The 17,340-nt window shown below is 48.3% G+C and overlaps 1 protein-coding gene across 1 annotated transcript in view; it reads left to right on the top strand.

The window, feature by feature from the left end:
* Window positions 1–17,340, top strand: part of Glb1 (galactosidase beta 1) — a 73,806-nt gene that overhangs the window by 14,352 nt on the left and 42,114 nt on the right. The window contains exons 2-7 of the mRNA XM_027415296.1: window positions 1,982–2,151; window positions 4,697–4,847; window positions 5,894–5,954; window positions 7,713–7,807; window positions 13,340–13,520; window positions 14,780–14,838. Coding sequence (XP_027271097.1) covers window positions 1,982–2,151; window positions 4,697–4,847; window positions 5,894–5,954; window positions 7,713–7,807; window positions 13,340–13,520; window positions 14,780–14,838 — 717 coding nt within the window. The remainder of the gene's footprint in view (window positions 1–1,981; window positions 2,152–4,696; window positions 4,848–5,893; window positions 5,955–7,712; window positions 7,808–13,339; window positions 13,521–14,779; window positions 14,839–17,340) is intronic.

Genomic DNA, 17,340 nt, shown 5'->3' on the forward strand with positions numbered 1-17,340 from the left:
ACACACACTCAGTCTCATATACACTCATACACTCACTCATATACACAGACACACACCCATACATATACACACTCACTCATACACACACTCACACATACACACATATATACACTCACTCATACACATATACACACTCTCACACACATACTCCTACACACTCATACACACACTCATATACACATATACACATATACACACTCACACTCATAAACATACATACTCACACACACATATGTACACCCCTACACACTGATATACATACTCATACACACTCATATACACATACACACCCTCACACACACATACACACACTCATACACACACACTGGAGTTTTAAAAATAAACATGCCAAATCCTGCCCCCTTTAACCTGGGCCTCTTCTGTCCCTCATAGGTGAGGACCGTGGTGGAGGCATGATGCAGGAGTGTGAAGTGTCTGGTCACATTGTGTCCGTGGGGGAAAAGCTCAGTTTCTCTTTTTTCTTCAGCCGGGGACCCCAGCCCATGGCACAGTGACACCCACAGTCAGAAGCCCATCAACAGACACCTCACTTCCTAGCGCTCGTGTGGAGGTCCGCCAATCTGTGTGCTGCTTAGGACCACACCGCTGTGCGCCCTCAGTTAACTCGGCAGTCCTGGGTCCATCTGCCTTCTTCTTCAGCCTCGTGGCGTCTTCGACTGGGTCCTATACACCAGGGATGAGCAGGCATGGTCCTGTCTAATGACCATTCCACATGAAGTGCACAGTCCCGCCTAGAAAGTGGTCCTGAGTCACCATTGATTTGACCATAGTGAGAGCCCAAAGAAGCAGACAGCTAGACCTGAGGTGGGGACATTCTTAAAGTCCAGAAATTCAACTGACAAATCAGTGGAGCTCGCCTCTCCCTAGGCGGTATCGGGTCACGTGTGCCTTCATGGTTGCTTCCAGCTGGCTCCCAAAGCTATCAGAGGCTATGATGCCAGTGAGCCCTGGCATTTTGTCCTTTGAAAGCTTAAAGGTTTGTGTGGCAGCTTCTCAATACTGGGGGGGGGGGGGAGGGATAGTAGGCTGCCTGCTTCTGGTAATCCTGGCTGCGGGGTTCCTGTTGCCCGTTGCTACCTGTCTTTGTCCACCAGGGTGCAGTGTCCACTTTGCCTAACAGCTCCTGAAGCAAACCCCAAACTGGGTTCCTCGGAAACGATGACTGCTTATTTGACATTTAAGCCAGTGGGAGGTGCACATGTAACCCCACACGGTGTAGCAGGCATTTCAGAGGCCATGCTGTGCTGTGTGCCAGGCACTGTTTTCTGCTCTTGTGGAAGGCGCTGCTTGACCACCCCCCCCCCCCCCCATTCAGTTCAACTCACCAACTGGATTTCACCCTGCAGCTTTCAAAATCTCACTTTAAAGTTTCTTTCCTGCGATACCCTGGTCGGTGTGTGTGACTGATGTGTAGAGTTGTAGGGGACACTTGCCCAGGCCACTCCGGGACTCAGAGCAGCAGCTAGGAGGGGGCTTCATGGATCTGTTGCTCTGTTTGTTTGAGACAGGGTCTCATGTAGCCCAGGCTGGCCTCAAATTCTCTATGTAGCCAAGGATCACTTCGAACTTCTGATCCTCTTGCCTCCATTTCTCCGCCACTACATCCCGGCGGCTGGTCCGTTGTTTTCTGCCCTGCATTTTATTCTTAGACCTTTCTGAGTGGGTCTTGGTGATCCCAGCAACTTGGCTGTTGAGCAGCTGGTGCGCCACTGTCTCCAAGCCTCACAAACACCACCGTGGATACAGTCTCAGCTCCTGAGCAACTATGGGCTCCTCAAGGACTCTGTTAGCCAAGTCATCCTGTGTGCTGGGCTGAGCAGTGGCTTGTTTGATACCCCAGAGACGGAGGAAGTCTCCCGATGCACTATGTAACTTAGACAGAAAATCACCTGCCCCACCCGCAGCGCTGCTTCTGAAGTAAGGGTCCACGTCCTCACGGGGTCCCTTCCTTTCCCTGCAGAATGTCTCCCGGAGGACATTTGAGCTGGACTACAACCAGGACCGCTTCCTCAAGGATGGGCTGCCATTCCGGTACATCTCTGGAAGCATTCATTACTTCCGGATACCTCGCTTCTATTGGGAGGACCGGCTGCTGAAGATGAAGATGGCTGGGCTGAACGCCATCCAGATGTAAGGAGGGGCACCTGGCTGGGACCCCCCAACACCAGTGCTCACACCTATCAGCTATTCCATTGCTCAGAAGTAGGAGAGAGCCCTGTGTGGGTTTCTGAGGGGCTTGTCTCGAGCTCAATTGGTCTTTCTTCAGATATGAACTGCTTCTCACTTGAAGCCAGGCATTGGTGGCGCCAAGGCAGGCTCCAAACCAATACAGAGAAACCTTATCTCAAAAAACAAAAACAAATAAACAAAAAGAAACAACAAACTTGAAAAGGCAAAGGTAGGGGACTGGTAAATGGCTCAGAAGGTTAGAGGTGCCTATTGCCAAACTTGACAGGTTGAGTTCCATCCTGGGGACCTACGTGGTGGAAGAGACTCCTGCAGGGTGTTGTCTGATCTACATGTGTAAACACACTCGTGTACACACGCGCGCACACACACACACACACACACACACACACACACGTTGGAGGCAGCCAGAGCTGCTTTGGGTGTTGTGGCAGTAAGCCTTGTGCTTATGTTTTTGGAACCCAACTTGCCTGACTGGTTTAACTTTTTGAGCCCAGGCTGTAGGTTCACACTCACAGGCGTGTCCCCATTCCATCTGATGTTGTGAGTTGACTAACAGGGAAGGAAACTGAGGCAGTTGACCACTCGGGGGGGGGGGTGTTTTGTTTCTTGTTTTGGCTTGGGAATTTTTGGTTTTTTGGGGTGTTTTGTTTGGGGGGTGTTTGTTTGGTTGGGTTTTTTGTTTTGTTTTTGAGACAGAGTTTCTCTGTGTAGCTTTGTAGACCAGGCTGGCCTCGAACTCACAGAGATCCGCCAGCCTCTGCCTCCCAAGTGCTGGGATTAAAGGCGTGCGCCACCAACGCCCGGCTTCTTTTTGCTTTTTTGAGTCAGGGTTTCTCTGTAGCTTTGGTACTCGCTCTGTAGACCAGGCTGGCCTTTAGAGAGCTGATGTGGATTACTGATACCATCTTAAAAGATAAAGGGTAAGAAAGCCTTAACTGGTTTAGTAGATACCTAGGGGGAGTCCCACTTATTCTGTTTCTATGGCCACCGGCAGAGTGAATCCAAGTTCACTTAACAGTAGTTGACACTGAGTTCTAGTGGGCTGTGGCCGATCGTTCCAGAGAATCCTACCTAGAACTGTGGGTCTGTGGGATGCACGTGGAGCTCACCCACCAGGCGATGGAAATGATGACTCGTGTCCCAGTGTGCATGACCACCACAGCTGGGGAGCAGGTTGATTTGGGTCATTTTACTTCCTGGCCTAGCACTCCTGACAAAAATCCTTTGTCTTCTTTTTGTTGTTGTTGTTTTTCAAGACCGGTTTCTCTATAGCTTTGGAACCTGTCCTGGAACTCACTCTGTAGGCCAGGTTAGACTCAGACTCACAGAGATCCACCTGCCTGTGCCTCCTGAGTGCTGGGATTAAAGGCGGGCGCCACCACCACCCAGCTGAACCTTTATTTTTTAAATAAATATATCTCATATTGTTTTAGCATGATAATTAGAGTTCATGTATTTTTTTTTCTCCTTAAAGTTTTCAGTGTGCTGGAAGATATTTTCTTTCTTTCTGTCGTAGTTTCTTTTTTCTGGTTTCTATTTTTTTTTCTTGTTTTTATTAGAAAGAAAATTATTTTACATGTCAATCCCAGGTCCCTCTCCCCGCCTCTGTCGTAGTTTCTATGCAGATGGTTCTCCTAGAGGACTGGGTTGGGGCTCCATTTGCCTGGCTTGCTCCAGGGCTGTGTTCAATCCTCAGGGTGACAAACTAGCCAGGTATAAAGTGAAGCCAAAGGAGAATTTGATGAAGAGAGGTGTACAGAGCTGGCCAAGAAAACCACCATAAATAAAGCCATCTGGGCAGTTAAAGCTGGTAAATACCATTCATGTCCCTCGGAGTGGTGTCTCGTATAAAGACCATCATTTGTAACCCTGCCAGAGCACAGACAAACAAAAATCTACAGGTTAACCTCGATTTCCACAAGCCAGTAAGCAAGAGAGAACAGAAGAGGTCATGAGTGGCCCCTGGACTATCTCCAGTGTGACATAGAGGGCATGCCCCTGCCTCTTGCTCTGTGTCACCCACCCAAGTACTAATCTGGCCTGGCTCTGGTTAGTTTCTGAGATCATAGGCACTCTGACGCTTCATTGCCTTATTGCCATAAACTGGGTATTAGTTCTCAATAATACTCCCACTCCTTTAAAAAAAGTTTTTATTATACCTTTACTTTGTGTGTGTGTGTGTGTGTGTGTGTGTGTGTGTGTGTGTGTGTGTACATGTACACACGTGTGCACGTGCGGGCTACAGCATGTGTTTGGAGGACAGAGGACAAAGTGTAGAAGCTGACACTCCTTATACCATGTGGGTTCTAGGAGTGAACGCTTGGGGTCAGACTTGGCAGCAACACCATTACCCATGAGCCTTTGTCCTAGCCCATGTTTTGCTCTTGTGCCTGTGTTGTCAAATGGTCCTAGAGCCTGGGCTCCCTTCTCTTTCCTCCAGTTCAACTGCCACCTGTAAGGATTTTGGCGGTGTGTGTCTTCACAGGTACGTGCCCTGGAACTTTCATGAACCCCAGCCAGGACAATATGAGTTTTCTGGGGACCGTGACGTGGAATATTTCATTCACCTGGCTCACAAGCTGGGGCTCCTGGTGATCCTGAGGCCAGGACCCTACATCTGTGCAGAGTGGGACATGGTGAGTGTGTTAACACGGGGCTCTGCCTGCCTGGTGGGTGTGAGTAAGGCAGGAGTGGCTGACGAGTAGGGTGGGGTGGGACCTATGCAAAGCTGACTAAAGGAATCTAAGACTCAAAGTCTAGAGTGTGTGGTGCCAAGCCTCCACAGGTTCTGTTCCTTTAGCAAGGTGCCAGGCAGAGAGGAGCAGGCTTGAGCTGGAGCATGGGGCTGTTTCTTTGCCAGTCACATAAGCTGCTTTCCTCTGTCAGAGGCATGGAGTGGGTCTGCTTTGTCTGCCTTGTAGACTAGTTAAGAAATTAAGAGAAGCTGTGTGCATAACAAGAGCTTTGACGTATGTTACGTCGTAGCTCAGTGGTAGGGCACTTGCCTGGCATTTGGGAGCCACGCCATCAGTCTGCAGTGCTGCAAAACCAAACAGCAAGAAAACTGAAGAAGAAGGAAAACAGGAAAGAAAGGGAGTGGGGGAGAAAGAAAAAGAGGCTGGAGAGATGGCTCAGCCGTTAAGAGCGCTAGCTGCTCCTCCAGAGGACCTGGGTTCGATTTTCAGCACTCACACAGTGGTGCACAACCATCCATGATTCCAGTTCCAGGGGATCCAACGCCCTCTTCTGGCCTCTGAGGGCACTGCACACACATGGTGCACAGAAATGCATGCAGGGCAAACATCCATACACATAAAAAGTAAATAGATACATTTTTAAAGAGGAAGAGAAGGGCCAAGTTTGCTGGGTGTGGTGATCATGCCTGTAATCCAAGCACTTGGGAGCTGGAGGCAGAAGATGAAAACTCTGAGGGCAGCCTGTGCCATATGGGGTTCCAACTTTAGGCTTAGCTACATAGTAAGACTGTCTCAGAACTAAAGGGGGGGTGTTGATTCTCAGAACAATATCAATAAAGTGATCTTAATTTTCCTATATTCCAGTTTCCCAGAAGCCCAGGCCATTTCCCCCTCTGTCTTTTCCCTCTCTGCTGACAGGACTCTCTCAGCTCTTTTCATGACGTAGGCAGTCTAATGGCTGCTGTTGTTACTTTTCTGTCTTGTAGGGAGGGTTACCTGCTTGGCTGCTAGAGAAAGAATCTATTGTTCTTCGATCTTCTGACCCAGGTGAGTTACTATGGGAGATTGGACGGTTTATATCAAGAGAGCCAGGCATTTAAAGATAGGGCTCATTCTGTATAAACACCAGTTAGTGGAGAGTAAATCACCCTTCACCAGACAGTGAGCTTGCAGGAGACTCTGCCTCTTTTGTAGGCTTGAGCGGATCTCACTGGTAAGTGGGTCACTCTTTGAATTCGAAACCTGGTTAACCAGCTGGGCTCAATACTTGTTCTCTCCTTCCTACACACTTGGTATATTACACAGTCAGCTAGTCAAAATGGCAGGGTTGGTTCTGGAGTGATGTCACTAGGCTTCCTGGTAGCCATGCGTGTCTTCTGTTTCATTGCATTCTTGGAGTGATTTGTAAATGACAGCTTTCTATCTTATCTTTTAAACCACGGGAGATGGTTTTAGCTGTAAAACCCTAAATAGTCATTCAGTTGCATCTGTGTGTGTGAGAGAGAGAGACTCTCTGCGTTGTCCTCATACTATATGAGCTTCAGTTTATACTCTTGATATATTGTTGTTGTTTTCACATGGGTTGCCTCATGAGTCCCCAGGACAACTCTATGAAGCATGTGGTTTTGTCAGTCTCTTTTGAGGTTGTAAATACATGGTTTGTTAGGTGTTAATTTTGCCTGGGTATGGAGGCATAGACACCTGCAATCTCAAAGCTTGGAAAATGGAGGCAGGAGAATCAGGACTTCAAGGTCATCCACAGCTACATATTGGTTTGAGTCTAGCCTGGGCTATAAGAGACCTTGTCTCCAAAACAAGAAAAACCTTTATTTATTTAGTTAGTTTTGTTTTGTTTTTGAAACAGGGTTTCTCTGTGTAGCCCTGGATGTTCTGGAACTTGCTCTGTAGACCAGGCTGGCCTTGAACTCACAGATCCTCCTGCCTCTGCCTCCTGAGTGCTGGGAGCACATACCACCATGCTTTTTTTAATGTATATGGATGCATGTATGCATATGCCATGTGCACGTTGGTACCCACAGAATTCAGAAGAGGGTGTTGGATGCCCTGGAACTGGACAGTTAGGTGACATGTGGGTGCTAGGAATTCAGCCTTACACTCTCAGTATAGTTGTGGATGATCCTGAAGTTCTGAACCTTCTGCCTCCATGATGTTGGGATTACAGGTGTGAGCTTCCATGAGAAGCATAGGCAATGCTGGGATCAAAGCCGAGGCCTGGTGCAGGCTGGGCAGGCACTCTACCAACTGAGACACATCCTCACCCTACTGGGATCGAGAGGATGTGGCATTCAGCACCCCTCTGTGCCTATCACACATTGCCTGGTAGCCTGTGCTCTGAGCCCCAAGCAGGGTAAGTTTCCAGGGGAACTTAAATAACAGGACTGCCAGTGTGCAGGACCATGTCCAGCAAACTGTAGCTGCCTCATGTTAGAAGGCAATGGCTGAAGGCTGCAGGTTGCACAGGCATCTCTTGGCTTTAAAAGTCAGTCAAGATGGCTTAGCTGGCTTGATCCCTGAAGCCCACTCTGAGACTTGCACTCATGCATACACACGAGCACCGAGCACGCACACACACACACACACACACACACACACACCACACACACACACACACACACACACACACACACACAAACACACACATACACTCTCTCTCTCTCACACACACACACACACACACATACACACACACACACACACATACACTCTCACACACACACACACACAGAGTAGAATAAGCTGGTTAACAAAGGTGTGTGACAGTGGCCGCACCATCTTGTCTTGTAGACTACCTTGCAGCTGTGGATAAATGGCTGACAGTCCTTCTGCCCAAGATGAAGCCTCTGCTCTACCAGAATGGAGGGCCGATTATAACTGTGCAGGTACCTGGGGCTGAGCTTGGACATGGGAGAAGGGGAAAGCGGGGAGCAACTGTCCATCAACAGTATGGAAATGATTGTAGTGACACCAGGATGCAGTGCTAAAAGTAACACTTTCACTAAAATTGAATTTGGGGCAAGTGTTAACCTGTCTGTTTCTCGCTCTAGTCTGTCTTCTCTTCACTCTCTTCTCTTCTCTCTCTGTCTCTGCCTCTCTCTGTGTGTCTCTGTGTGTCTGTTTGCCTGCCTATCTAAAAATCTCAGACAGCTGGCAGATGGCAGAATTGCAATTGCATGTTTCGTCTGCTGACCCCATAGTGGATCTTCCTTGTGCCATAGCCTTTGATTGTAGCTCTAAAAGGCTTCAGGGTGTTTCCAAAATGGCAAGAGCAGGTGATAAATAGGGACTCTGATGTTTTCTCTCCCACTTCCTGTGGCAGTCTCTTTCCACCTGCTCTAGGCCCTGCAAAGATGCCTATGGGTGCATTGGGGCACATGGACCCTTGACTTTCAACAAGTGCTTGTAAGATTACACAGGTGAAACATGAAGCCTGGTTCAGTGAGCACTGGCCAAGCGTGTTTTTATTGAAATGACCAGAGTTGTATGGAACTGCCTGGGTCCTGGGATGCCAAGGGATGAAGTGTGACCCTCCCTGAGGAGTGTGGTTTGTATTCCCATTTGAGGGCTGCTGTATGGATGAGTCCTGATGGAGAGGGAGTGTGGCCGTCAGGTGGAGGTGGCATGAGAGATGGGGGAGAGTGCTGAGCGCATCAGGTGTCCACTGTGAGAGGCGAGGTGGCTGCTCTTGAGAAACATAGATCATGAACCCTAAGTGCCCCTTGTCAGCACCAAGAGGCCACAGCTTCCTGTGTGAATCCAGTGAGTCTGAAACGTGGGCATGTCTTTGTTCTGTGCATCTGGATCTTGTGTGTGTGTGTGTGTGTGTGTGTGTGTGTGTGTGTGTGTGTGTGTGTGTGTGTGTCTGTGTATATATGCATGTGTGTGTCTGTTGTGTCTGTGTGTACGTGTGTACAGGCTTATCTGTGGAGGCCAAAGGAGGATATCGGGTGTCCTGCCCCACTACTCTTTATCCAAGTCCTCACAGTCAGAAATTTCCAGACACCCTACTGTCAGTGCACTAAGGTTGCATGTGCATGTGGACATGCTTGGCTTTTCACATGGGTCCTGAGGATTTGAACTTGGGTCCTCATGCTTAGGCAGTAAGCGCTGTTACCCACAGAGCCATCTCCCAGCCACCTGGCTCTTCTTCCTTGGGTGAGAACCACTTCTCAGCTGCTTTGCATCTTGAGTCACTTTCGATTTCTGCTCACAACTTTCCAGCATCTTTGGGTTAGAGACACTTCATCAGAACTATCATCAAATACAGGACCTGGTGACACACTTAAAACCCCAGCACTTGGGAGGCAAAGATGGGAGGGTCGGGAGTTTGAGGCCAGCCTCAGCTACCTATTAAGTTCTTGGCCAGCCTGAGCTACGTAAGACCCTGTCTCAAAAGCCAGCCAAAGGCTTTTATCAGGCAGTCATTATAAATGCAGCTATTGTTTTAAGCAACACGAACAGAAGGATTGCTGCAAGGTGTGCAAGCCAGCCTGGTCACATAGGGAGCTCCAGGGCTATGTGGTTGCAGGGCCTTGCTGCACAAAAAAGGGAGGGTGGGTGGAATGAGGCAGTGTAGCGGTGAAGGCGACACTGCACAGGGCACAGGTCTGGCGGCCGAATTCCACCCCAGAGCCATGTAAATGTGGAAGAGAATTGACTGCACAAAGTTGGCCTCTGTTCCACAGGCATCCCGTGGCACTCTTGCTGCCCCAACATAGCGCGCGCGCGCGTGCGCACACACACACACACACACACACACACACACACACACACATACACTAAATATAAATTAACTTTTTAAACCAAGAAGTAAACAGCCCCTCTGTTTTACCTCTGCAGAAGGGATCAGAGTGCCCACTTTGGGGGCATTTCTTCTATCCATCTTGGCCGTTGCTCCTACCAGGCCACTCTGCCTTCTCCTGGTTCCCTTCCTCATCCCCCTCCTCTCCAATTCTGTCTCCACCTGTTCATCCCCACCCCCCACCCACCCAGCCACCCCCTTCACTAAGTTCACAAGCAGAGAAAACTGTAAGAAAGCAAAAAACCATGTGTCTGTCACTCAGACCTCAGGAGCCAGAAGCAAAGCTCGCCACACTTCAGGTGTTTTCTGGGAGACATTTTGTCTCCCCTGTTCTCTTCCTTTTTGCAGTGTATATTTCCTGTGTGGTATTTTCACTCCATTCACTTGTCAAAGGCCTTTTTCACATCTATAGTTCTTTGCACGTCAGTGGGTGGTTCCCTGCTTGACTTTCTGGCTGTTTTGTTTTGTTTTGTTTTGTTAAGGCATAGTTACCCTATGTAGCCCAGACTAGCCTCAGACCCAGTGATCCTCCTGCCTCATCCTCCTTGGCACTAGGATTATGAGTGTGGTCCACCATGCTAGGTCCCACCAGCCTTTATGTTAACTGAGACTGTAACTGAGTCTTGAACTCCTAACCCTCCTATCTGCCTCCAATGCTGTGATTACAGGTGCACACCTGTGCCTGGTTTATGCACGGCTAGGAATCCACACCAGGGCTCTTGTACCTACAAAAGTACTCTACCAACTGAGCTACATCCAAGGCACATCCCATTTACTTTTTGTTTTGTTTTTTCAAGACAGTGGTTCTCTGTGTAGCCCTGGCTGTCCTGGAACTCACACTGTAGACCAAGCTGGTCTCAAACTCACTGAGATCCACCTGCCTCTGCCTCTCAAGTGCTGGGATTAAAGGTGTGCGCCACCACTGCCAGGCTTCCCATTGACTTTTTTTTCCTTTTTTAAAAACAATCTTTTTTTTTTTAATTCTTTTATTAGTTCAAATTAGGAACAAGCTTGTTTCCCATGTCAATCCCTTCTCCCTCTCCCTCCCCTCCCCCCCAACATCCCACCTGCCCCTAGCCATTCCCCCTCCACTCCCCAGGCAGGGTAAGGCCCTCAAAAGGGGCTCCCCAAAGTCTACCACATCATCCTGGGCCAGGCCTGGGCCCTTCCCCATGTGTCCAGGCCAAGAGAGCATCCCTTCACATGGGATGGGCTCTCAAAATCCCTTCTTTTTTTTAAAGACCTTACATACGTAATACAGTGCATTACCCCTGTACAAATGGAAAAAAATTAAGTTCAACATTTCTAGACTAATATGGCTGTTAATTTTTGTACAATGCCAACTCAACACGGTAAACTGGGATACTTTTTTCCAAAGTTGACAGCACATCTAAAGTTTCCAAAAATTCAAATTATATATGTATATATATATAAAAAGAGCAATAATGGCAGTATGTTATGTATCAATAGCAGCAGCAGCTTTTCCAGGTTCTGCAGTCATTTGAACAAAATTGTGGAGACATCCAGCACACTCCATTTAAAAAAAAAAAAAAAGTAAAAAAGTAAAAAACAAAATCCCAGAAAACAGCACAGTTCTGTTACTCTTGTGGTCTTGTGGTATCTGGCACCATTTTTTTTTTTTTAAATTAGCTTCTCAATCATCATCTGGAAGGAAACCATTCTGACAACAACAACAACAACAACAAAGATACGAAACAGTGGCAGGGAAGGCCTCTCTGCGCACAGTGAAGCTGAAGTAGACATTCATTAGCAAGGGAATTCAGTTGGAAAATGAATGTGAAAGCATGGAGTATTTATAACAAACAAGATGTATTTAATTAACTGTGGATCAAAAAGGAAGTTGCAAGGGATATCAGAAAAGTATTTTTAATGAATAAAAATAAATACACATTAAAACTTACGCAGTGTAGCTAAAGATATGCTTAGAGGAAAAGTAATAGCTTCACCGTGCATATGTTAGGAAAGAAGAAAGGTCTCAATAATAAAACTCATTAATCTATGAAAAAACAATCTTATTTTACACACCAATACCAGTTCCCTCTCCCTCTCATCCTCCTGCTCCCCCTCCCACCTTCTCCCCACCCATTTACTTTTTTAAGATAGGATCTCACTGGGGTGGAGAGATGGCTCAGTGGTTAAGAGCGCTCATTGGCTGCTCCTCCAGAGGACCTCGGGGATCAATTCCCAGCACCCACATGGACGCTCACAACCGCCTGTAACTCCAGTTCCAGGGGACCCAACACTGTCACACAGACATACATGCAAACAAAACACCAATGCACATAAAATAAATAAATCAAGTTAGGCCGGGGGGTGGCTGTGATAGGTGCTCATCTCTCTCTCCCTCTGGGTCAAGAGGTAGTGAAGGCAGCATTAGGAAGGTTGAGAGCCACTGAGTTAGAGTAAAACTCATTAGTGTCTGGGGCCTCTGTCTCAGTCAGGGTCACTGTTGCTGTGATGGACACAAGAACTTAGGGAGAAAGGGTTTATTCAGCTTTTGCTTTCACATCACAGTTCATCAGCAAAGGAAGTCAGGGCAGGAACTCAAGCAGGCAGAGACCTGGAGGCAGGAGCTGATGCAGAGGCCATAGAGGAGTGCTGCTCCCCATGGCTTGCTCAGCCTGCTTTCTTATAGAACCCAGGACCACCAGCCCAGTGGTGGCCCTACTCACAATGGGCTGGGCCTCATCTCATCAGTCTCTAAGAAAATGCTGCTGGGCGTTGGTGGCGCACGCCTTTAATCCCAGCACTCGGGAGGCAGAGGCAGGTGGATCTCTGTGAGTTTGAGACCAGCCTGGTCTACAAGAGCTAGTTCCAGGACAGCCTCCAAAGCCACAGAGAAACCCTGTCTTGAAACCACACCCCCCCCCCGAAAAAAAAGAAAAGAAAATGCCTTACAAGCTGCCTCTCAGTTGAGGTCCCTCCTCAGATGACTCTAGCCAGCACAGCCTCCTCCTTGGGGTGGGGGGGGCTAGTTACTAAGGGGTGTACTGTGAGTGTGGGTGGATCTCTGGGCTTTTTTGCCAGTTTGTTCCTTTTGTGAGTGTATGTGGAAGTCAGAGGACAAGGTCCAGGATTGGGGTCAATGCATACTCCAGGCTAACTGGTTAGGAGCCTCTGGGTGAGTCGCCCACCCCCACCCCACCCCTTACCCCTACCTCCATCCTGCCATAGGAGTGCTGAGATTGTAGATGTGGGCCAGCCACCACTGGTATGGACCTTGGCTTGTGCAAGCTAGCTCCTTTACCTTCCAAGCCACCTTCCCACCTGTTTTGATTGACAGACTTGGGATAGACAAGCTTTCCTCTACTGTAGACGTCTTTTCCCACAATGCACCTGGTTTTAACCATGTGTACATCCAATTAGGCATAGGTATAAGATTGCAAATAGGGGATTCTTCCTAAAAAGTTTACTCAGAGGACACAGCTTGCTTTATTATTGCACATGCAATCCAAACCAGTTTAGGCTGGATCTGCCCCTGCCTCTCTTCCCGGATATGGGATGTGTTTTGGATGTGTGAACTAGAGTTTCCAAGGATTGCTAGGACTGTGTGGGCATCTGCTCCTTCTCATTCTGCTTTCTAAATACCCAGGTTGAGAATGAGTACGGCTCCTACTTTGCCTGTGATTATGACTACCTGCGTTTCCTGGCACACCGCTTCCGTTACCATCTGGGCAATGACGTCCTTCTCTTCACCACCGATGGGGCGAATGAAAACTTCCTTCGGTGTGGCACCCTGCAGGGCCTCTATGCCACAGTGGATTTTGGAGCAGGTCAGTGTTTGTGGCAACTAGAAAATGTTTATGAAAATTGCTTTGCTCATAATCACTATCAGCACAGCTGTGACTGAGAAGGTAGAATGAGACGTCTCAGCATTTCCTTTATCAAGTGAGCTAGTCAGCTTTGCAGGACTGTGACGGAATACCTGAGGTCACCAACTTATAAAGAGGGATGGTTTGTTTCGCGGCACAGTTGTGGAAGTTTCAGTCCACAGTCTGGCCTGTCACAGAGAGTCATGTGGGTGGCCCCGGGCCCTCTTTGAGCCAGTTTATAGATACTCCGTGGGTCTTTTGGACTTGAACCTCCTGTGGATTAGGAAAATGTCTATGATATTCATGTCTAGCAATTACAAACAGGAAAGGGAAGGGTATGGGAGGAGGCAGGGGACTGTCTCACTCAGTTCCAGCTGTTGTCATTGTTGACAGGTCTGTAGTCACAGCTGGCCTCGATTCTCTTTGTAGGTGAGGGTTATGGTGTGCTTGCTGCCCCTTCCCTGGTGCTGGGATTACACAGGCTTGCATCACTCCCCCAGTTTGTGTGCACACCCCAGCCCAGTTTGGATTATTACAGCAAATTAATGAACTGGATATAGCGGTAGACGCCCATTCTCTCTCTCTGAAGGCTGAGCCTGGGTTGCATGGTGAGTTCTATGCCAGGCTGAACTTCACAGTGAGACCCAGTCTCAGGAAAAATTAAAAGAAATAAACAAAAAAACTACTATACTCTTCACAGTTCTGGGTGCTGCAAGTCCAAGATCAGGGGTCCCTCGGGGGCAGTGCTGAGAGAGGACCCTCCTCCTGCTTCACATATCAGTTTCTTGTTGAGTCCTTAGGTGGCAGAAAGGGGTGAGGGGGTCCCCTCAGTTATGAGACATTAAATGCCATTCATTCATAGGGGAAGGGGAGGGGCTGGCTAAGTCACTTCCTGAAAACTCCACACCCATAAGACAAATTTTTCCATGCATTTATTTATATTAGGGGATCGTGCTCAAGGCATGCTCGTGGGGCACGTGTTGAGGTCATGGGACAACTGGGGAGTCATTTCTTTCTCTCTTTGTATTGTGCGGGTCCTGGGGATTGAACTCGGGTCATCAGCCTTGGTGGCAAGCGCCTTTCTCCGACCCCTCTTGCTCGCCCTCCACTTCGTTGGGATTAGAGTCCAACTTGTGAATTCCATACCAGTGACGCAGCAGGCTGCTTAGCTTCTTTCTTATGCTGATCACTGACTTTTCTTCTCCCATTGTAATTTCCAGTCAAGAATATCACACAGGCTTTCCTAATCCAGAGGAAATTCGAACCCAAAGGACCTTTGGTAAGGACTGGGGGTGTGGTGTAGAGACGGCTGGCTAATACCAATCCATCACAGCTGTTCCCAGAGGAGGTGGCAGGCTGCACAGGCTCGTGTGCTTCTTTGGTGTTATTTTTTATTTTTGGCTCTGGGATGAGCAGCTGGTGGGACTGGGGGTGGGGGGTAGGGATAGCCCTTCTGGACTCATGAGTGACAGCTGGGGCAGTGACTATGTCTGGTATAGCCCAGGGCTCAGAACTCAGTGTGTAACCGAGGCTGACTACAAATAAACCCCTGAGCCTCCTGCATCCTCCTCTCAGACGCTGGGAACAATTGTGCACTGTCATGCCCAGATTGACGGGGTGAATGAAAGCCAGGGCTTCCTGTATGCAAAGGATGACAGTCCACTAACCGAGCTACATCCCCAGGAACATGCCAGTTGCTCTGACTCGAAGAGCCTAGGAGCAGCTGGGCCAGTCTGGTTCACATGTGTATTTTTTTTAAGGTTTACTTTTATTATTTTTATGTCTATGTACATGTGGGTACTCTCAGAGGCCAAAGGGGCATGTAGGATCCCCTGGAGCTGCCTGACATGGGGTCCTGGGAACCGAACTCCAGTTCTCTGGAGGAACCACCAGTGCTCTTAACCTCCAAGCAGTCTCCAACTTAACTCTTAACTCTCTGGCCTTCTCCACCCCGCTTGAGGGATCTGGTTGAAATGCAGGATCCATTCTGCAGGGCCTGGGTGGACCTGATGGTCTGAGAAAGCACCATGGGTGTGGTTTGGCTGAGCAGTTCTGGGAGGAGGAGGTGGAGGGGGCAGGACGACTGGACTTCCATCAGCCCCTACTCCCCTCTCCTCCCTCCTGGCCGCTGAAGCTGCAGTGTTGTTGTTTGTACAGTGTTGTTTGTACACGGAGCACAATGAGCTTTGCTTGCAAAAACAGCTCTTTGGAGCTCGGCGGAGCCTGCTCAGACAGGCAGAGCTATTTCCTGGAACCTCTCCAGGTTCCCTTTTTCATTTCTATGTTGAACTCATGGTAAGTTGCAGACAGACGGCCCTCTTGTTAGCTAGTGGTTCTCAAGATCAATATTCAAACAAAAAGAGAGTGAATTGTATGTAAAGGATGGATTTGGAGCTGCTTTTTGTTTTTAAATAAAGTGTTATAGGGAGCCCACCAGAGATGACCACTCAGACACAGCTTATATCCAGTTGAAAGTCTTTATTCTAGTTGGCTGGAACTACACTCAAGTACCGGGGACCTTAGTGTGGTCCTGACCATTTGGACCAAGGGGCTTTTTTTTTTTTAATATTTTATTTATTTATTATATATATGTTCTGCTTCCGTGTATATCTGCACATCAGAAGAGGGCACCAGATCTCATAATGGATGGTTGTGAGCCACCATGTGGTTGCTGGGAATTGAACTCAGGACCTCTGGAAGAGCACTCAGTGTTCTTAACCTCTAAGCCACCTCTCCAGCCCCCAAGGGGCTTTTAAAGGCAAGAACCATACCTCCCACCTCGCTCAGCAGCAGCAGGAAGGAGATTTGTGCAAGCAAGCAGTTCAACAGAAGCTAAAATTAACTATTAGCTGCAGGGGGTTCTGCACAGGCAGGCAGTTTAACTGAAACTAAGATAAGCTGTTAGGTGCAGGGGGGATTTGGTCAAGCAAGCAGTTTAACAGAAGGCAGGATAAGCAGTTCGCTGAAGAGGGACCTCTGCACAAACAGGCAGTTTACCAGAAGCCAACATAAGTTAGCTGGGGCATCTTGGCCTCAGGGCCAAGAATAGAATTGGGTGATTTTCCACTGGATTCTCCATCGAGGAGATCAAATTCTAGTTAAACTGAAACGGCCTCAGCAAGAATACAAGATGGAGGAACTGCTACACTGTCTTGCCCTGTCACACGGGGGTTGATTGCAGGGCTTACACATGCCAAGCAATTTCTCCACCACTGAGATATATCCCCAGCCCTTGGGTTCTTGCGTTTTCATTTCCAATGCAGTCTTGCTAGGTGGCCTCCAGTTGGTTTCAGATTGATTAGTTATGTAGCCCAGACTAACTTTGAATTCATAATCTCCCTGCCTCAGCTCCCCAATTGCTTGGGTTCTATTTATACACCACCATGCCTGAGTGTATTAATTATTTACGAAAATATCTTGTCGGACTAAATGTTTTGGCTTTGGGAGGAGGAGGTTTAGAATGTGGAAGTAGCTGACAAAAAATGATGTAGGTAAACATCAGTTTACAAAAGAATCAGTTGTCCCCAGCCTGGAGAGATGGCTCAGTGGTTAAAAGCACTGACTGCTTTTCCAGTGGACCTGGGTTCAATTCCCAGCACCCACAGGTGGCCCAGTTGATTTTTAAGCCAGGTGGTGGTGTCACACACCTTTAATCCCAGCAATCCTAGCAATCCGGAGGAAGAGGAAGGTAGATCTCTATTGAGTTCAAGGCCAACCTGGTCCACAGAGTAAGTTCCAGGAAAGTTGAGGCTATCCAGAGAAACCCTGTCTCCAAAAGCAA

This window comes from Cricetulus griseus, chromosome 4 (genome assembly GCF_003668045.3).
Source record: "Cricetulus griseus strain 17A/GY chromosome 4, alternate assembly CriGri-PICRH-1.0, whole genome shotgun sequence".
NCBI lineage: Eukaryota > Metazoa > Chordata > Mammalia > Rodentia > Cricetidae > Cricetulus > Cricetulus griseus.